We start from the raw sequence: 22,435 nt of genomic DNA, 5'->3' as shown, positions 1-22,435 counted from the left end.
CTTTTGTGTTCTTGTCTTTACGGAGACTCGCCCACATGCTTCCCTTATCCTGGTGAGAAAACACAATTAATAATTCATCCTTTATGCTCTCCCAGACACAGGGCCAAGGCTGTGCCGCGGTAGGTGTTGGCAGCCTCCTTGCTGCTCTGTCTTGCCCGTCGCCTGTTATTTGTTTCCAGTGCAGGGATGAGTGCATGGGAAAGGCCCATGAGTCCCGGGGGTGAAAGGAAAGGCGCTGTTAGCTGATGCGGACCCATGGCTTTGAGAGTCCTACTTGGCACCTTCCATACCGAGGACCTTCACTAGGGATATCCACAGACGGAGAGAAGGAAGGAATCAGAAAGCCAGAAGGGTGGAAGCGAAGGAGAATACGTTTGAATTCATCTGATCCGGCTTACGGAGGACTTGTTTGGGGAAACTAAGCTCCCAGAGGCACCTGGTGGGCTCTGTCTGAGCATCACCGTCTCCTTCACTCAGTAGAGACTCAAATATTTCACACTGAAGGAAATGACGGTCAGAGCTTTTCGCCAAGAAACCACAGGTTGGAAGCTAGTGAGATGGCTCAGGGGGTAAAGATGCTTGCTACCCAGATTTGAGACCTCAGTTCTGAATTCTGGACCCACATGGTGGAAGGAGAGAACTGACTCTCGCAAGTGGTCCTTTTATTTTCACATACGCTCATGTCCCCCATTCCACCAACATAAGTGAATACAAAAACTAAAAGCAAAAAAAACCTCACAAATCTAGAATTCAGAATGTAGAATGGCAAGTCCCAGGGAACCGTCGGGACCTTGTTGCCACATGTCCCCTACATCTACCAAGTTGTCACTATTTTAGCTATAAACAAGTATGTGCTCTTCAGCCAGGGTTTGAAATAGTGTGTGTGTGGGGGGGGGGGGTGCAAGGGGGTCTGGGAGATGGCTCAGCTGTTAAGAGCATATACTTCTCTTGCAGAGGACCCAAGTTCATGTCTGGGAATCTATAGCAGGAGGCTCGCCACTGCTTGTAACTCCATCTCTAGTGAATCTAATTAACACCTCTGGCCTCTGCAGGCACCAAAGATATATACAAAGATTAAAATGAATAAAAAGTAAGTATTTTTTAAAAACTTGTGTGTGTGCTGAGGCAACCCCAAGAGGGAAATACCAGGGCCAAAGAAGCCACTCATGACCCAGGAACTGCAGAAAATGCTGAGCTAAGTTTCCCGCTGATGGCTGATCAATCACCAGACTTCTGAAGCGGGAGAGCAGAGCAGACTTGCAGACTTCCATGTCCGTGTACAGATAGCACAACCAGAGAACCACGGGTTCTATGGGCCACTGGCAGGCCACCCTGTGCAAACACTTTGCTTTAGAGGGAGACATTGTTTAACCAGAGTTTCATGTTTCTTGGTGCCATAGACAGAATTCTATCATGGCATGGGGGTCTCCCAACTATCCCAGCTTGTTCCTTTTAACTGTGCCTTTCTATATGACCGTAAGCTACATTTTTCTCTAACTGGGTTACCTCTCTTCTCATCCCGCAAAGAGAAAACAATAAACACGATCCCATATATTCCCCCAAGCCTAACCCACATACTTCTGCATACTGCCAGCCTACCTGTAGGTAAGTTGTCAAATGTTGGCTTGCCTTCCCCAGGCATCCAGGTCCTGGCTCCTTACAGAGTATTACTGGAATCTGACGTACTCAAGTCACATCAATCATGACATGTGGAAAGAGGTTAGAAAAGCCACGCTGTGGGGAAGATATACGACTTGAAAGATTTGCCTTCAATGGAAAGTCTGGCCAAACTGCTGAATCTCGAGAGATGTGTCTAGGAGGTAATGTCTTGGTAGCTGTATCAGGATCGACTGCTTAGAGTTTGCACTGTTGCGTGGCAGTTCCAAGTTCAGTCATTTCACGTGTGGTTTGCTTTGAGCTCATCCACAATTTTACTGTGTTTTGGGTCAATTTGAGAGGGAAAGGAAAATCAGCTCAAGATCAAGTGTATTTGCAACGGTGTGAAGTCATCCGGGCACTTACCCTTGGTTACACAAATGCTGATACAGTGTTATAGGGCTGAGTAAGAGCCTTGTTTCCAACACAGCATGCAGCCACAAAGAAAATGGGTGAGGCCTGAGGGCACGAAAGTACCCTCAACGAGGAATGGTGGCTTTGTGGCTGGGAATCACAGGAGAACCAAGTGATGAGAGCATTAGCCTGGGCCAGGATCAGAGACAAGTGTCACTTTTACTAGCTTGAGACTCTTCAACAACATGAAAGCCCAACTTTGCATCTTCTGGGCATTTTCTAAAAATACAATCCTAGCAGATGGTAAACCCTCATTCATATCACCTAGCAGGTGGTATGGCGGCAGTGGCATTGTTTGTAATGATGGCAGAGATCTCGGTTGAACACTTTCTTAGTACTTTTCATACCCCGTCCCACCATGCTCTTGTTCATTTATCCACCAAACTAGACAAAAAATTGTCTTAAACCTGGAAGTAGTTCGATGTCCTAGTAGGAGTCTCAGGTCTACGGGACAACCAACAAAAATTTATCTCTTGACTTAGCAGCCATGAGCTGTAATAGCAATTTGTGTAACTTCTCTTGATCTTCAGGTTTCATATCTGAAAATGAAAATGATGCAAAAGCCTACATTGTACTGTTTCAGAAAGAGCAGTCTAGTCAGTGTGTTGATGAGTTTGGACTCTTAACACAACCCCAGGTCCCCTGGGAAGAGAGGCTTAAGGAATTACCTAGAGCTGGATGTCCATGGGCATATCTGTAGGGCATTGTCTTGACTGTGGATTGAAGCAGAAGGCTCATTCTGAATTTTGGAGGCTACCATCTTATGAACTGGGCTCGGAAATGTAGAGGAGCGAAGAAAGCTAGCCACCCAAGCAGGCAGCATGGGTGCATTTGCTTCTTTCTGTTCCAGATAGTAAATATGATGGCTAAGCCTTGACTTCCCTCCCGACAATGATGGATTGAAGCCCAGGATTGCACACTCCTTCTTCCCCTGTTGATTTTGATCAGGACATTTTATCACAACAGCAGAAATAAAACTAGAGCAGTTAGCACGTCTTGGATTTGGAGGGCGTGACTGATTCAGAATAGGTTCCCCTAATAAATGTTAGCTAGTTCCCTTTCTCTAACTTCGAAACAACACAGAAGAGGTTCCTACAGTGTGTGGTTCTGTTCTTCCCAGTTCCGTCCTGTTGTCCATCATTTTTGGAGATGGGCCATGACAAAAGTGAGTTTTCACATGAGGAACTCAAGGAGATGTATACACACAACATGGAAACTTTGAAACTAAGAAAAAGTTACCCAAGGGAGAATATGCAAGTTCTATTTTCAGAGATATTCCAAATACCAGCTATACAACTGTATATAAGAGAAAGAAATCATTGGTTATTTTTCAGTATGTAGGTAAGGAGAACTTGTGAGGAGTTGGATGCACATTTAGCACATAGACAAGCACCCCTGAATTCATGGATTGAATATGTTAGTTAATTTCTTTGAATGATTCATCAATGAATAGAATACATTTCTAGTAGTAGACCGCAATAGAAAGCTCATTGTCAAAGAAGAAAGACAAAGAATACTGTACAATTGACTTACCCACACCTCTACCCCACTCAGTAATTTCTTTTCTGTGTGTATGTGTGTCTGCATGTTCAAGTGGGGGGATTCACATATGTGTTCACATGTGCATCTGTGTGTAAGAGCAGTGTGTAGGAATGTGGAGGCCAGGGGTCAACCTCAGGTATCATTCCTGAGGATTCCATCTGCCTTGGCTTTTGAGGCAGAGTCTCCCACAAGCCTGGAACTCATCAACTGGAGTAGACTGGCTAGCCAGCAAGCACCACGGATCCAACTATTACAGTCTACCCCAGCCTTTCCAGTGGCAGGATTATAACTACATACCAAGTCCGATTTTTATTTCCACATAGATTCTGAGAGTTGATCTGTTTCGGGTCCTCATGTCTACACGACAAGTTCTTCACTGACTGATATAAACTCGCCAGCCCCATTTAGTATTTTCTATTCATCAAGAGTAAACAGTGAAACTGGACATTATTTTATTTGACAGCATTGCTCCTCTCTGATTTTTAAGCAAAATAAACTATTCACTATGAATAACAAAATTTTGCTTTTCAAGTTTATGCCTAATTCGCAATGTCTTTTCACCAAGCATGAGTTGAGTTTTATGCCAGTTTTCAGGTCTTTGGCTATAGCCATTGGTGACTTTTAGAAAATTCTGAAAGGGTAAGAGCCTAGCCGAGACAAACCATGTAGATGAGACAGAGCTCAGCTTTTAGAACAGTTCAAGCCCTCTAGCATTATAGAGACTCGACATGCTTCCTTTCTTAGACCTGATCAGTAGCCCCAGACTCATTCCCAACTAGCTTCTCAGTGTCAAACCTGTGCTTAGAGGGAGGCAAGGTTCAAGTTTGAGGCTGCCTGCTTATATGCTGATGTCACCATTGACCCAGTATGACCACTGGCTCCCCAGACGCTCAAAGTGGTAGGGAGAAGCTGCTCTGGTCTCTTGTAGATTGGGTGGGAATTTCTGTTGCTTCCCAGTTACTATGGAAACCCCTTCCACCAAATAAATATTTAGATAAGGATGAGGAGCAAACCTCCTTAAAGATTGTGTGTATCTTATTTAATGCTGAAACTATTCAGTTATAAGAGAGTTTAGCTTCTCTGGCAGTGGCCAACCCTTCTCAAGAGTGTTCCTTCCCTGGCCTTGCAGGCATCTTCCTCATCCATACCAGTTCCTAGGCCTCCTCCTTCCTCCCTTCTTCTTCCCACTCTTCTGTCTTCTTTTCCCTTTCTCTTCCCTTTCCTTTGCCCTTCCCATTTTCCGCTCAGCAATCTCTTCATCATCCTTGTGTCTCTCTCTTCTCCTCCCCCTTTCTCCTGATCTGTCTTTTCTTCTCTCTTGGCAACAGAGACAAAGAGATTTGTAGCTGTTTGTCCCATGTGGTCCTTGAGACCATGAATGACAGAAGACTGTCCCTTGGCCACCTGTCACAGGTTAGGCCAGTGGCCAAGACCCATTTCCGGTGCTTGCTGGAGATGCTGAGCAGTCCTCCTGGCACGTGGACAGATGGTGGGTGATGGAGTCCGGATGCCGAGACTTAGGGTGGGTCAAAACAATGACCACTCAAGTGGAAACTGTGCTAATTGCCTGGGACAAAGGAAGAGCCAGGTCCCAGAAGAGTACATGTGAGGGTGGAGAGTCGGAAGCAAGGATGGCTGGTGTTGCTCACAGATAAATATTTAAGGTACCAGCTTCAGCTTCTAGTTGCCTTCATTTTACTTTTCATGTCATCGATGCAGATGGGGACAGAGGTGGGGCTCTGTCTTTTAAACCAAGTCTATAAAAATTAGTCTTGATCCTACATAGAATCCTTCCCAATGAGAAAGATATATGGACACATATCATTTGAAGCATCACAGACAGGAAGACAGATACATTGAACAATTGATCTTTTTTTGCAGGCAATCTCTGTGTGTGTGCGCGCACGTGCGTGCATATGTGTGTGTATGTGTGTAGTGTGTGTGTACATACACAATGTTTAATGGCATAGTGACATCCAAAGGCCTTGACTGTTCGTTCTGATGAGTTGTTTTAGTTTTCCTGTTGGAATAGCATTTGTATTTGGGTGGGGAGATCTTATAACTTAATATAAGAATGCAATCTGTAGTGGTCAAGTCAGAGTAACTAGTGTTTCTGTGTCCTCCACTGTCTCTGTGAAGGGGAAAGCTTGAAAGTTTTCTCTAGTGAGTTTGAAATGTGGTATAGCTGCCATATTGCGTTCTGTAACCTCAGATCTCTGTCCCCACCTCCAAGTGCACTTGATTCCCATTGTCTAACCCCTCTCTAGCCCACTGCTTGTCCCCCAGTGGCCTCTGTTCTATTCCAGACTTCTGAGGGATTGATTGATGAGTTTTAACAATGGCACTTCTCTCTACACCACCCCAAACTCTATCTTTATGCTGACTTCCCTCTTCTAGAATCCTCCCTGGCCCAGCCCCTGCTCTCGCTGCAGTAAGCCATTTTATGAATTTTCTAGACATGTATTAATTTTTACCCATTCTTATACTTTATAAATGGAACCATATATCTTCTTCTAGTTCTAAATTATTACTACTTGTTTTTTTAATGCCTCGAGTCAGTATTAAATTTTATCAGCTGTATTTCCCGCATATATGAGAAAGTCATATATTTTTTTTCTACCCTCTGTTCTTTTAGTGCCCTGAATTACTCTGATTTATCTCTCATTCCTTAACCTGACTTGTACTCCTGGAATAAATTCCATTTGGTCACAAGATATGATTTCTTTTCTATATTTCTCTTTGATTTGCAAATGCATTCCTAAGATAGTTCATGGATTTCTTAAGAGGATCAGTCAGTACTACAACTATTACAATATGTTTTTCAGGTTGTGGTTTTAATATAATATTTTTCTCATAAGAATGAGTCAGAAAGGACTACTTCCTAGTCTGCTTTTTGAGCTCATGTGAAGTTAGTGACACATATTCTAGACATGTTTTAGTAGGTTTACCATCTTAGCTCAGACATTATTTTGTCAAAAGATTATACATTACAGATTCAATTTATAAATAAAAGATATAATACTATTCAAATTTCAAAATTTCCTCACAAGGTATGTTTAGTAACTTTTGCTTAATGAAAATTTCCCCACTTTATTTGTGAATTATATTTCCATAAAATTATATATAAAAAGATTCTTTGTCCCTTAAGTATGATAAAAATTGGTCATAGTTTATTTGTGATATTTATAACTTGTCATTATTTTCTCTTTGCTTGCTGTATGTTTAGCAATAAAGTAACTTGGGGCTGGACCTTTCTTTGCGGGAAATTTTAACTAAAATTCAATTTCTTTAATGGGTTCAAATATTGTTTCCACATATTTCTTCCTGCATTAACTTTGACAGTTTCTTTTCTACAATAATTTGTCCAATTCATCCAGACTGTTTAATTTATTAAGACAGCACTTTTTACAGTGTTACTTTGTGCGTTTAATGCCTGTAAGATCCACCCTGATGCCTCCTCCTTAATTATCTTTATTGGTAAACAATACCTTCTCTTCGTTACTTTTGCTGATTGTCTATGTTGTACTGTATCAACTTTATTGATGTTTTTAAGTAGCTAGGTCTAGGTTTATTCATTTTCTCTGTTGCTTTTCCATTTTCTCTTTAATGCTCCTGTTTCCTAATTGCTGTTTTCTTCTTACTTGTTGGTTTATTGTAAGTAGTTAGTTCATTCATTCACTAGTTTATTTATTTAATTTATTATGGCTTAAGGGTTTGAGCCAACGGTCTCAACCATAGGTAGGCAAGTACTCTATCGCTGGGCAACATCTCAATTTTCTGTTTTGCTTTTCACTTTCTATGTATGCAACATTGGATCACTGATCAGAATCTCTTTTCTTTGTAGGACAGCTGTGTATTTGTGGACTTCCTGGATTACGATAAAAAAAGGTAGAGGCATTGAGTCTGGTGTTTGGCTGGAATGACTGGCTCCCTGAACTCTAACAGCTCATCCAGTGACAGACTTTCCTGTATCTGAAGCCTCTTCCAAGAAATTCTTCATATGTGCCTCATATTTTGCATTTTTTTCTATGTCCCTTACTTCTGCTTGGGTATTTCTATACATTCACTATGTACACTAAACCTTTAATTATAGGCGAAGGGGGCTGTGCGAAGATGAAGCTGAATATCTCCTTCCCTGCCACCGGCTGCCAGAAACTCATTGAAGTGGACGATGAACGCAAGCTTCGGACCTTCTATGAGAAGCTCATGGCCACGGAAGTGGCTGCCGATGCCCTGGGGGAAGAGTGGAAGGGTTATGTGGTCCGAATCAGTGGCGGCAATGACAAACAAGGTTTTCCCATGAAACAAGGTGTCCTGACCCATGGCAGAGTGCGCCTGCTCTTGAGTAAGGGGCATTCTTATTATAGGCCAAGGAGAACTGGAGAGAGAAAGCGCAAATCTGTCCGAGGATGCATTGTGGATGCCAACCTGAGTGTTCTCAACTTGGTTATTGTAAAAAAAGGAGAGAAGGATATTCCTGGACTGACAGATACTACTGTGCCTCGTCGGCTGGGACCTAAAAGAGCTAGCAGAATCAGAAAGCTATTTAATCTCTCTAAAGAAGATGACGTCCGCCAGTACGTTGTCAGAAAGCCTTTAAACAAAGAAGGTAAGAAGCCCAGGACCAAGGCACCTAAGATTCAGCGTCTTGTGACTCCACGTGTCCTGCAACACAAACGCCGGCGTATTGCTCTGGAGAAGCAACGAACAAAGAAAAACAAGGGGGAGGTTGCAGGATATGCTAAACTTTTGGCCAAGAGAATGAAGGAAGCCAAAGAAAAGCGCCAGGAGCAGATTGCCAAGAGGCGAAGGCTGTCCTCGCTGAGAGCTTCCACTTCTAAGTCTGAGTCCAGTCAAAAAGAAGTCTATAGGCGTAACGAATAAATGATCAGACGATGAAAAAAATTATAGGCGAAGGGAAAAATAATGTATAAATTTACTGTATAATTTCATTTCCTTCATGAAAGAAACCATCCAATCTTTTGGCTTTAAATTCTATATTTATAGGATGATTTGTATGACAATGCTTACAGGTCATAACTGGTCTTCTTTATAATATTTCGGAGAGTGGAACTGAGTATACTGTTTTGAATAAAGTAGATATTGAAGACCAAGCTGTGATAGACCCTGCCCAATCCCAACAATATAGTAGACATTTTACCAAGTCTGAAGTGTAGGCCAGTACATAGCTAGTAAACCAGGAGATGGAGCAATCCACAGCTCCATCCATAGCAGGAATAGTGCAGCGGGGAGATGCCAACAAGAGTCTCTCGGATACTCAGACCTATCAAGTGCTGGAAGCTGCTGCTTGGATGATCTGACGTCCAGTAAAATCCTATCCATCAGTGAAAGTCTTAGGAGGAGCACTGTGCTCTCAGAAAAACCCCCCAATGCAATACATGGCTCCTGTCTACAAGGTGGCTAAGGAATAAGGGGGTAAAACAAAGCAGTATGTTGGTGACCAGGACTGACAGGGGTGGATTGGGTTTGAATCCTGGATACTGCCTCTTATAGCTGTGGTGTCTTCGGCGATTTCCCTCACCTTCCTTTGTTCTCAGTTTTCTCCACTTGCAGTAGAGTAGTGACGACTTACTTCACTGATCTTCAAGGACCTCATGAAAATACCGAATGTGGAAGTCCCCGGTCCCTTAACGACCCTTTGACCATTTCTCTATTTGGAAATCTGGTACTTCGTCTCGGCTGTGATGAGCTCAGCCAATGAGATTACGAGTTTCCGCAGCTGATGCTGTCAGCCAATAAGATTATGGGTTTCTGCCGCTGATGCTGTCGCTCGCCGTCATTGTCGTTGTTACTCATGGTGACCAGGTTATGGGAGAATTTGTAACATTTGAACAGAAAAGGTGATTATTTGACCGCCATAGTATCTGGCACTGTTGACAAGCAGTGTTGGCCACCATTTAATCTGAGGGACCTGGGAAACAATTTTAGATCAAAGAAATGGCTTTGGGATGTTTTTATGCTTGGAAGCAACGAAAACGATGTTGGTCAGCCTGCGGTTCCAGAGACGTTTCTCAATTCATACATGCGCATAGGGTATCGAGCCTTTCTCCAGCCTCCTTAGCTGTGTTGATGGCCTGGCATCCCCTCCCCGTCTGAGAAGGGCGTGGCCCAGCAGCTTGTTCTCAGAACCCCTTCTAGCATCTCAGTGGAAAGCCCCATGATGTGCCAGCAGGACAGCGAGCAACTTAAAGTCACACTGGTCTGCATTTGCGTAGCTTGTTATGGTTGATGAACTGGAGAGAACGCATGGAAGGAGAACAAAGCAAAGCCACTAGTTATAAGGGCCATTCCTCAAGCTCACTCATTTGCCAGCTCCTGGCTTTAGATGCTATGAAGAGGCTTTGAAACACATGTTACCAGCTGCGTCTGCACAGAGGAAAAAGCCGACATACTGACAAGCTCATCACCCACTTTGACCAGACCACTGAGCTAGCCGCTTCTCACGTCTTCACTGGATCGTCTCTGAGATGGAGTTCTACATTTCAGAGTTCTTCACCTCAACCTCCAAAAGAAAAACAAAGAAGAAAGAATCATTATTTTTACTATGAACTTACTTCTTAGCCAGAAAATGTTCTAAGGGGACACATGTTATATATAGAAATAAAAAGCTTGGAATAAACAGGCTTATGGCTGCACATACTCGGGTTGGACTCCTAACTCTGCTCTTGAATTCCTTTTTGAGTTCTTACTTCTGCAGTGCTTTGAATCTGTTTCTGCATCTTGTACTGATCGATACTGGGACTGGCCAATCCGGTGGTTTCCTTGTATGCATTCACTTTCCTAAGTGCAGAGAGATCTCAGCGCCTCTCCTTTACTTTGTGTCATTGTTAGGTGTTTGAGGAAGCCATTATCAACAACTACTTATCTGTAGGCGCATCTCTTTTTATCCATTTTTAAATTTTTTATTAATTAAATTTATTCATTAACTTTTACATCCCGATAGCAGTTCCCCCTCCTTCCTCTCACCTTGTTCCCCACCCACCACTGCCTCTCCCACCATCCACTCATCCTCTGTTCCTGTTTCTCCCATAAGCATGACTGAGCACCTGAGGCACGATTAATAAATACGCAGGAACAGATATTGAGGTTCAACCTGAAGGTCAGAAAAGCAAAATAGGCAGCAGCCACTGGCTCTTACCTTTACTTCAGTCCAAAATGTGGATCCTGCCTCCAGGAATCTCAGAATGAGACTGAGCCTGAGAGCTGTCTCCTCCGGTCTTATATTCCTCTCTAGGGCCGGGTTTAAAAGTCTGTGCCACTGGGAATAGAGGTGTGCACCACCCGGTTTCTATGTCAAATTGGTGTGGCTATTGGGATTAAAGGTGGGTGTCACACGGCCTTGTCTGTAAGTCTGACGAATGGGGCTGTTTTACTCTCTGATCTTCAGGCAAGCTTTATTTATTAAAATACAAATGAAGCGCCACTATAAGCATGCTTTGTCTTTTCATTTTTAATAAGAGCATAGGCTCATGCCAGAGATGCCTGCTTGTTTATGACACCCAAATGATAAATGGTTTCCCTTGATCTGGAAGGAAGACATTCGATAAATGTCCGTAACTTTCAAAGAATTGGCAGAAATCTTTGGAAGTTCTTTCTTACATTCCTAATGCATTTATTTCTTGGAATTTAACTGATTGCCTTTCTACTTTATATATTGCTTGTCACTTACTGGCTAGCCACTCACCCTGTAGCATCCTACTTAAAATCACCATCCGCTGGTCTCACTGTGCTTTTTCCTAACTTCTTGTCTGACTCTCACTACCATGCAAATTGGCTGCTCCATGTCTCTTCAGCAAAAACCTCCAAAGACAACTTCAGTAAACTTAGCTACTTCTATAAATCACCATTAAGTGGGACCTGTTATTTTCTTTGGGGTATTATGAAAAGGCATATTTTTAAGGTAAGAAGATAAAATGAAATGACCTTTTATTTAATTATTTGTTAGCTTGATATACAACTTTAAAATAGTTTTAGGCCAGCATTCATAGTTCCTGTTGTCCTCAGCCCTGTGTGATGGATGCCTCTTGCAATCTGCATGGTCTCTAGAATTTATCATTCAGTCACTTTCCCCCTAAAAAATATCTTCGATGACTTTAAATTTTGTATAATAGTTTTCAAATTTTTATCACCACTCTCCCAAACTCATTTCATTTGTTTTGTGGGTAGGCACTATGTGTCCCTAGGGACCATGATACTTGGCTAATAAACACACTTTACTTTCTTCAACTGCTCCTGATACTATACTTTCCAACAAAGAATCAATAAATTGGAGAAAGTTGAATAAATGAGATCTGGTACATGGTGTCACACACCTGTGAGCCGAGAATTCAGGAAGTGTAGGCAGGAGGATTGAGTTAAGAGGTCAGCTTGTACTACATATTGAAATCTTGCACAGAACAAAAAAAAAACAAGAACAGAATAAAGAGAGAGGTGGAAAGATTTCAGGCAGATTTGCATGGCAGTTTGGTGATGAATGAAGAACACAGAGCAGGATAGGAAGACAATTGTGGCTCCCAGTGATTAATCTGTTGCCATTATTTTACATCATTGACCTCAAAATTTTGAGGGAAGCTTGAATACCAGGTAGCCCCACTCTTATTTGTAGACAAGAAATCAGGAGTTCGGGGAGAGGCTGTGACTTTTGCAGAACCACACACGTAAGGGGAATTTCTAGGATTCCCATCCAGATTTGCTGAAGTCTAAGCATCTGTTTAAGGAGGGAGTCACTCATCCCCCATTTGCTGGGTCCTCCTCTAGGCTTTTCTCTCAGGCAAAGAGCAGTTCCTGATGCTCTCATTGTGCCTGTCATCAGAGGCAGGCCACATCCAATGACTGATGGATAAAAGGACACAAAGCCTGACCCCTGCCTCTATCTGCCCACCTCCGAAGTCTCACGGAAATTCTAGAGACCGCCCCCCCCCCACACACACTATAAGGGCGGCTGGTACCTTCATGGCTCCTACTTCACAGTTCATCTTCTGCTCAATGATGCTCCCCTCTGCCCCACTGGAGTTCATCCACACAAACCTCAGAGTTTAATTCATGAAGAATTTTGACGGGGTGATCACTCAGCAGGCTGGCCTTCAGCAATGATGGGTGGACAGGTATCGTCATACTGTGACTCCAATTAGCAAAGAATAAGGAGGTATTTTTGATTTTTGCCTTTCTGCTACCCACTACCTCCCTCCTGTCTTCCAATGTTCTCATTCTCCTTAACAACTGGGCATTTTCTGACCCTAGTGAGCCTTGTCTTATGTTGGTGGTCTCTTTTTGAAGTCTTCCATGAAAAGCAGTTCTATTTGCTTTTGGTTCTGTGTGTGTGTGTGTGTGTGTGTGTGTGTGTGTGTGTGTGTGTGTGTGTTTACATGTAGAGGTCAGAGGGCAGCTTGCAGGAGTCAGCTCTCTTCTTCCACTATGCAGGACCTGAGCTGAACTCACATTGGCAGGTTGGTGGCAAGTGCCTTTACCCACTGAGCCTGCTTGGCCAGTGTTGGTATTTATATCATTCAGAATTGCTGTTACAGGAGCAGGTCAGTCAACATTGGCTCATGTAATACGGCTAGCTCTCTATGGAATGCCAAAGGATCCCACCTGCCTCCCAAGGCTGGGCTGTGTCCTTTTAGTTATTGTCTTCATCTCATTACTTCGCTGACCCTACAGAGGTGGGAAGCACAAATCAAAGTTGCTGTCCTTTATCTTAATATAAGCTGCTTCTCCCAAGCCTTCTTTCTGCGGTTGTCTAGGACTGCAGTCTCCCCCGCCAGGGTGAGAAAAAACACAGTCATTGCAGGCTGTGGTAGCTGGGCAAGAATCCAGTAAGCTATAAAATCATAGGCGAACTCTCTCTATTGTCCACTAAATAACTTCGGTCCGCTTCCAAATTCAGTAGCTGGCCAGAAAACCCTGGTGCTTCACCTCTGCCCACTGTGTAAGCCAATGACTCTATTTCTGCCTAGCAAGCTCCCTTATGCCTCTCCCACCACCTGAACAGATAGTCATAATTAGCTGTGGTGATTGACATTGTGTGAATGTGTGTATATGGCCTCCGACTCTAAATACAGACTCTCAAGCTGATGGGACCAGAGTTGGTAAACTGCCCAACCCACTGTCCTCAAGGTTCTGCATATGCAATAATTTCCCTGGCTGCTACTTTCATCCCAAAGCTCTTCTCAGCGTGTTCCATTCTATCATCCTTCTATCCAGTTCTTACTCTCCATAGCATTGTCTTTCAAATAAGTCCGCTCCTTGGAGGGGTAGGGACCAAGCGAGCCATCTTTGCATCCTATCTGTGCTGTTCCCACTCCATTGCCTCATGTTTGCTGCACACTGGATTCATGTTCCAAGAAACTACTTAGTGAATATATAGAACGCAAAAACTAGAGTCTCAATCTCAGGAAATATTTCTCATGAGTGAACACCACTGACATCCAAAGTCACCCATCAAATGGCTTATTGTCCCACTATTTACAATAGCCAAGAGATGGGGCCAGTCTAGGTGCCCATCAACAGAAGACTAGATAAAGAAAATGTCACACACACACACACACACACACACACAGGATTTTTCTAAGCTGCAAAGAAAAATAAAATTAAGATATTTGCAGGAAAATGGATGGAACTGGTAATCATTATGTTAAGAAAAAATAAACCACATTCAAACAAATATTACATATTTTCCCTCACATTAAAATTTATGCATATAATTTCAAAATAGGAAGGAGACTATGAGGGGAAAATAGTAGTCTTGTAAGGAGGAGAAGGAAAAAAGCCAAGGTGATGGAACACATTTGGCATTAAAGCAGGAAGAGGGGCTATTTTGGAGAAGGAAGGAGAACAAGATTCGGGGTAGGAGATGAAGAAGGGCAGTGGGGTAGAGATGAGAATAAAGAACAGTGATATATTCAGGCCTGTCCAATCCATGGCCTATGGGTCACACACAACCCGAAGACCTATGAAGGCAGCCCAGCACATCTGTAGATGGCAATACCATGTTGTAATGTCAAAAGATCAAATGCTCCTAAATGTATATTGTAAAGCAACAATGAAATCTATTACTTCATATAGCAATTAAAAGCAATAACTTAAACAGTGGTATGTTGGAGGCTGGAAAAAATGATTCAGCACTTAAGAGTATTTGCATTTTTTACAAAAAACCCTGAATTGAATTCCTAGAGCCCCTCCCCCAACACTTCAAAATATATTAATTTTTTTAAGGGGCATGTCTCACATGTCAGTTGTCACACTGGTAAACTTCAGCTCCGAGCCTTCCATGTATAATCATGTAGACTGCAGTCTTTACGTCAATAAAGGGTTAGTGCTCTCTAACGCTACATCAAGTATTCCTGTCTATAATACTTCACGACCTTCGAGGTCCTCAGATGACTTAATTAAAAACATTGGAACCCACACCATTCAGTCCACAAGTGACCACATAAGTCTCTTTGCTGTGTTCAAACCAGATGTGAGGTAATCTCCTTCACAAGAGTAACTTGGCCTCAGCGCAAAAATGTAATCTTTTCAGAGACTGAATTAAAAAAATCACTCTTTATAATTGTACACAGGCTTTTGATTATAGTTTTTTGTCCAACCTTTGCTTATGACTCTTGGGATATGCAACCCAGCCCTCATCTTCAGATTTTATTGAGAGGTGGGTAGAAAGGACAGGTATGTCTACATCTTCTATGTCGTGTTTTCGGTTCCCAAGAGTAACTATCGCTTTCTGCCGCTCAAGATCATTCACAAACTTCCGGAGCAAAGTGAGATTCCATTTAGTACTATGTTGTGAAGCAGCTTCCTCTGAGATGAACACCTTCCATTTTCGAGTTCCTTCATTAAGACACACAGTGTTTACAGGGGGAGAAAACAACAGAGAAGAAAACATTCCATCCTGCAGGAAGTGCCCTAAGCTCAAGAAGTAAACAACTCAGTAACTTCAGGAAGGTCCTGAAACTAACCAAATTCACTGGAACTCTCTTTCCCCAAACAGATATAAACAGAGAGACTTTCTCAGAGACACTCTCAGACAAGTCAAACTGCATGGAAGAAGTGGAGACCAGTCAGGCTTCCTGGAAGAGGTTCCGGCCAACTGAGCTACCTGTAAAGACCACTCTCTAACCTGTTGAGCAGGCTGTTCAGTGCACTCCAGGTTTCCAGCTTTTCTGAGCTATAACCCATCCTGGCATAGGCTTTGGTGACGCAGTTGTCTTTGAGTTATTTCTGCTCCTATAAGTTACCTCTCATCCATATTACTGTAAGTGACCCCAATAAAACTCATTGGTTTATCAAGTTGGCCTTAGATGGGATCTTACTCTGGTCTGTTGTTGGTTCTCTAACTGGGGTGAGTAGTTGTTTGGATCCCCAGGAATACTGTCACACGACGTCAAATCAATTTTATTGTTCTGTCAATAGTCCTTGCATTAGGAGAAATAGTGTCTCTTCTGAGATCACAGGGAAAACAAAGTCAGTATCCCATGAGACCACAGGAGAATTGTATTTCAGAAGCAGGGATACAGGGCCATCAGTGTATGTTATAAAGACGTGCAAGAGATTACAACAAATCACAGGACTTTTGTATCAATATTGTAATTTGCCTTGGATTTGCACATAATAGGTATGGGCTTTTATGAAGATGTATTGAACAAATGAAGAGTTAGTGAGACTTTGTTTAGTTAGAAATTCCCTCTGTGTTCGCTGGGGCAGGTTGCTACAACAAACCTATATCATGTCGGGAGCAGAGAAGCAGAGACTTATTTTCTCATGGCTATCAAGGCTGGAAACCCAAGACTAAGTGCTGTGATGGTTGAGAGGGCTCATTTCCCTGAGGTCTCTGTGCTTGGTTTGCAGAAGGCTTCCTCTCTGAGTGCTCACAGTACCTCTCCTTCACGTGACTGTCTCAGTCTCCCCCTCTTCCTCACTGTGTTGGACTCAGGACTTCCCTATGAGCCCATTCCACCTTGGCGGCCCACTTAAGGCCTCTGTCACATGCTAGGAGTTAATGGTTCCATCTGAAAATGAAGGGGACACAATTCTACCCACAGTGCTCTTTAAGCCTGGTGATTTGAATGAAAGCCATCGGAACGAAAGGGCTAAATTGAAAACACCGATAGCCACCTCAGCACCTCTCGTTCTAGAAACAAGCTGCAAAAGGAGTTCACGCCACCGTCAACCAAGAAGTCATTTGTGCCCAGCCTTAGGTAGGATTCTTATTTTTCTCTTGTTTGGGACCAAGTTGAATTTTCAGATTAGTTCTCTGGTCTGATTTCCAACCCTTTCTCAACTTTCCCTCTGGCCTAAAGAGCCTTGTTTCTACTGCTTCCAAGATATACCTTGGTTTAACCTGGTTAATCCAAACCAAATGAGATTATAAAGGACCATGACATTTTTTTTTTCTTGTCTCAAGTCAAACAAAGCCTGAAGCAGCATAATACCTCACCATGCCAAAATAACTCTCTGGCAGAAACAATCATTGTAAACTATGTTAAATCTTTGCTGTTTTCTAATTATTCAAGCAAATCCAAACCTAGGCAATATCCCCATCAAAATAAAACAAAATCGCTCATTGTAAATCATATTAGAGCTTTAACTTTTTCTAATTATTTCTGAAGTAGAACCCATTTTATTCTCCAAATCCAAAGTCTTTTATAATGTTTATTAATTTTTGATAATTCCATTCAACACATTTGGATCATATTTATCCCCCTTCCAAACACCTCCCAGATTCTCCCCCACCTCCCACCCATCCAATTTCATGTTTTCTCCCCCAACCCTCATAGACACATCAAGTACACAGTCTGCGTTGGCTGACTACTCCTAGGCATGTTGCCTACCCTGGAGTATGACGGATACACAAGGTGCTACACCATTAAAGTCATCTGACTTTCCCTCTCTCGGCATCCATCAAATGAAAATAGCTCCTCAGATAAGGGTAGGAATTCATGACCACCTTCTTTCCTCTTTGGTGGAATTGTGTCTATCTTGAGCTTTGTACATATCACACAATCTCTATGAGTTCATCTGTGCATCTGTACCCAGTCCAGCAGTACCTTGAAATCATCCATCACCTCTGGCTCTTACAATCTTTCTATCTCCTCTTTTGCATTGCTCTCTGAGTCTTGATGGGAGGATGTGATAAAACCTTGATGGGTTTCTGCATACACTATTCACCTACTGTTCAGACTGCTTCTATAGTAGAAATTGCTTCAAATTCCTCCCAGGTAGACAGTGCAGGTTCCCAGGGCCATCCAGAAAGGATGAAGTACACTTTAGAAGGGCACTAGTGGGAGGAATCGGTAACAAGGGGAAGAGGTTTACATGTGCAATGACTGCTCTTGCAGCACTATGGTCTACATGCTGTCTGTTACTCATGCAAGCACATAAACCATTGCTGGTTTGAGCTAGGATTTGGATCCAATGCTTTTTGGTCATGTTGTTTTTCTATTAGGCCTTATCATTGTGAGGAAAACTTCCTGACCATTTTGTATTTCCTTCCCTGACTTCTTACTGAATTAATCTAGCGCTCACTGGATACTCTCGTGTTGTTAGCTACTATTTCTTTAGAGGTCATGCATCCTCAATGGGACTATGAGTTGTCATAGTAACACCTGGTGTTAGCATGATTTCTGTGATGTACCCCGATTCTAGCATATAATTCAAAAAGATTGTTGATTGATGATATCTTGCCAAAGGCCTCTAGTCTAACTCTACAATACATAAATGAATTCTTAGCTTGGGAACAGATTACAGAGAATCATTCTAAAGAGTAGAAGAAGGCAGGGCTGAGGTAAATATTTATCTCCAAGAATGATTATAGGCAGAAATTGCCCTGTCTGGCCTGACAACTAATAGATTAATAGATCATCCCCAAATCATTTCTTATGTTTATTTTGTGTGTTTGTTCTTGCATCATTATCATGCTGGTTTTAATCAATTTACATTTACAACATATTTTAATATCTTGTAGAATATAAAATATAGTATATTTTATTTATATTTTATAAATACAAATATTTTGTTTTTACTCTAAAATTTTATTATTTATATTTTCTACTGATATATAGAGTATTTTTCTCATCTTTTTTAAAATATATATTAAACAGCTATACCATGTAAATTTTAGTGTGACATTAACACATTCACCTAGGGTTTACCCTGAAATTATAATATTTACATATTATTTGAGGACTAATTACAATTATGTTTATCCTCACTGAGTGGTGGTGATTCATGCCTTTAATGCCAGCTCTTGAGAGGCAGAGGTAGGTGGATCTCTGTGAGTTCAAGACCAGCCTGATCTACAAGAGCTAGTCCCAGGACAGCTGGAGTGGTTATTCAGAGAAAGCTTGTCCAGAAAAACAAACAAAACAGAACAACAACAAAATAATGTGTTTTCCTCATTCACAATTGTGATTTAATTCTCTCCTCAGCTTTTTTCAGTATCCAATTATTTCTTTGTTTCTCTTCAGATATTATCAATTTATAGTTACTTCAGAGCTTTGAAGTTCTGATTTTAAATAGTACTTTTATTCTTAGATTCTTTATAAGTTTATTGTAAATGCTAGTGACTCCTAAAGGTGGTTCCTAGCTGTTTTTCTTGGGTGTATAAACCATTAACTGGCCTTAAGTTCAAGGCTCTCATGCTTCAGCTTCCTTAATACGAGGATTATAGGAGCCAGCACAATTGGCATATATCACCACCGTCAGAGGTTCATGTGTGCTTATGTCCATGTGTGTGCGTGTGCATGCATGTGTGTGTCCATGTGTGTATGCATGTGGAGGCCAGAGGTCTATCTAGTGTGTCTTCCTCAATCACTTTTCTACCTTACTTTTTGATACAGGGCTTGTCAGCCTGGAGCTCCCTGATTGGCCAGTCCTGGGAATCTTCCTGCATTTACCTCTATGACAATGGGACTGCAGGCTCTCACTGTCATGGCCATCCTCTTTTTTTTTTTTTTAAATGTGGGGATGGGTATTTGAACTTGGGTCCTCATGCTTGTTCAGCAAGTACTTTACGCACCTATCTCCCAAGCCTCCACCCAGAGGTTCTTCTCCTTTTCTGTGTCTTATTTGTCTGACTCCAGATGCTGGACGTGGCTAAAGCTGGTGGCTCTCTGAGGAACCTTAGCTCTCAGCTGTCATCTTCCATTCTGCCCACTGTCTCTGTTGTGGCCTATAGTACAATCTTCTCTTTCCTTGATGCGCAATTTTTTTTTCATGAAATTCTTCATTCTGACCCCAGTGCGAGGGGAAGAACGTCTGAGGCATGCCAGCAACACCATGAAGCACTTTTGTGGCCTCACACCTGTATGCCATGAACCCCAGCCTTGTAGACTTAGACTTGCTGCAAAGACACAGCATGGCAGGCGAGTCCTCCACTCCGCTCAGCTCAGCACTGCCTTGTCCGCATGATCCTTGCTGTGCCCTGTTGTGACTTTCTCTCTTATCCGGGGTGCCTTCTGAGGAATCTGGCATCTCCGTGTGACTGTTCACTGGCTTCATTTGTTCTTTGTGTCACTTGTACACTGACATCCACTCTACCTGCGTTATGCCACTCACTCTTCTAGACCTGACCCATGGTCCACTTCTGGTGTCCTTTCCACTCACGGCTAAGCCATCACACTTGACAAACAGTCCTGTGACTCTAATGTGTCTACTCCATAGAAGTCTGTACTCCTCAAGCGACCTGCAAACCCACGCCTCCCCACCATCCTATGGCTGGCAGTCAGTAGTCATGTTCTCTCAGGCCTTGGTGTCTTTTGTGTTTGTTGTTTTCTTTACATTGCATGCAATGTTCTCCCGCTCTCTTTATCTTGTAAGCCCCCATTTATCCTTTTAAATGCCAACTTTTTCTTGGCTTTTCCTCCTTAACCTGAGAAGTTACTAATTCTTTCTTTTGTGTTCCAACACGTTCATTATTGTCTTACATTACTTTTTGGCTAGTACAGGTTTTCAAATCTGTCTGTTCAGACTAGTCTGTTTTCCCTTTTAACTTTTTTTTTACTTTCAAAAAAGTCAGATCATGGACATGAAGCATTTCTCTTGTTATTCTTTTATCAAAAAACTTGAGAATCAGATATGGAGGCAAAACCCTGATTGATCAGAGACGTGGGCAGAGAAGCGACAAGTGACCACCTCTCTCCCTCCTCCCTCGAACCGAAAGAGCCGAGCCTCTTTCTAAGGCCCTCCCTACTACTTCCTGTTTCTCTATATGTCCTGAATACTTCAAAACCTCTATGGCTAGTTTTGGTCAGCTAGTAGCTAGCTCCATTGTCTGAATCAAGGTAAACTTTACTGGCAGACTTGCAAGAGTCAGAGTGTGGTCCCACAGCATGAAGAGGGATTTATTGTGTGCCGAAAGGAGTTTGTGTAACATGAACTATTTAGGAAGATGGACTTGTGATTCTGTGCAAGACAGTTCATAATGAAAGACGGAATAGAGTACCCAGAGGCTAATACTGTGCACTGTAGCAAGATTTACATTCGTCCCAGTGGGTGTGACATCTCAGGGCAGAGAGCAACCCTCGAGAATTTGGGGTAGGAGTAGTGAGAGAAGAGAAGCATTTAAATTGGCTCTGAAATTTCTAGTGTAGGTGTCAGGAGAATGAGAGGCTATGAACAGGGGGGGAAGGGGGAAGTGCCCTTGAAGGAGAGCCATATTGGGTTCTCCATCTTCCAAGTCTCACTGGTATGTCCCGCTGTGAGCCCAGCACTGCGGTGAGATGTTTATAGTGAGAGGCAGGAGATGTTACTCTAGTAGAGAAGACACGGGGGGTGGGGGGACTTTCCATGAGAAGCTGTTCTGTGGGACCCAAAAGAAAAGAAAGAGAGCATGAGAAGGGCCAGACAGAAAGTTGGCATGAACCACTTTAATCATGCCAGAGGGAAACTTTAAAGAGTAAAAAGTCTACACTACTGAAACTGAAGTTTTTAAGATGGAGCTGAAGAAGTCGCTGGTTGGGTCAGGAGAGGGCCTTGGTGACCTTCAAGAGAGCCATTTCTGAACAGGTGAGGGGGCGGAGACACTGCCGGATGTGAGGAAAAGGTGGGCGGGAGGAAGCAGAGGGGCAGGTGTTGGCCATTCCATACAGAATCTGGTCTTGTGGGAAGGGTAGGCAGGCCGAGAGGCGAAGGAGTTATGCTTTGTGTTACAGGGGCAACTGCCCTGCCTCTCCCTCGACACCCAGATGGCAAACCATCAAGCCAGGTGGCACCCTCCTCCCAACTATGTCCTGTTTTCCCCTGCTCCTTGCTAGTCCACTGTTTGTCACCTTGACTCAGAAAAGGCTGCTGACTCGGTCCCCGTTTCTCTCTGCTCTGTTGCTCCTCCGTGCTGAGAACAAAACTTCTCCGAACATTTTACCCATCCTGTCTCCTGCATGGTCAAAGCTGCAAATAGAGACAAATTCCTCAGGCACAGGTCTCAACAGCTCTTGGTTTCTCTCGGCTAGCCCACCCGATCCTACCCTTCATGTCCATGAAGCTTCCCCTCCCTTGACCACCCCTACCCTTCCTTCCAGCCTTCTTCACGCCAGCAAATCATTGAGCTTCCACTTGAGTGGCTGGCTGAATCACACACACCCAAAGTCGCTCTCAGGCTTTACTTTCTAGAGATTCTCACGGTGTCTTTACTCTCTGCACTGAAAGCTGATCTTTCAGAATAAGTTCCCTTGACAAGACATACCTCTCTGTTCATTCTGTGTAACAATCACTATCCTTTAAAATCAGGGCATGGACAGGAAGCATGGAGAACACTGCATCTTTTAGCCAGAGAGTAAGTAAGCTTAGTATTCCTTTATGGGCTACTAGA

The 22,435-nt window shown here is 42.8% G+C and overlaps 1 protein-coding gene across 1 annotated transcript; it reads left to right on the top strand.

Annotated features, from left to right (window-relative positions):
* Nucleotides 1–7,724: 7,724 nt before the first annotated feature.
* Nucleotides 7,725–8,496, top strand: LOC119807118 (40S ribosomal protein S6-like). Its single transcript, XM_038319263.1, has one exon. It carries the CDS (start codon nt 7,726–7,728, stop codon nt 8,494–8,496), a length of 771 nt encoding a protein of 256 aa, XP_038175191.1. The 5' UTR covers nt 7,725.
* The last annotated feature ends 13,939 nt before the right edge of the window (nt 8,497–22,435 follow it).

The sequence above is a fragment of the Arvicola amphibius genome, chromosome 2 (genome assembly GCF_903992535.2).
Source record: "Arvicola amphibius chromosome 2, mArvAmp1.2, whole genome shotgun sequence".
Classification (NCBI taxonomy): Eukaryota; Metazoa; Chordata; class Mammalia; order Rodentia; family Cricetidae; genus Arvicola; species Arvicola amphibius.
The sequence above is the reverse complement of the archived record's forward strand: the minus strand, read 5'-3'. Positions and strand labels throughout refer to the sequence as shown.

Excerpts from the sequence above, each read along its gene's own strand:
- LOC119807118 (XM_038319263.1), top strand. The coding sequence starts at position 7,726 with ATGAAGCTGAATATCTCCTTCCCTGCCACCGGCTGCCAGAAACTCATT.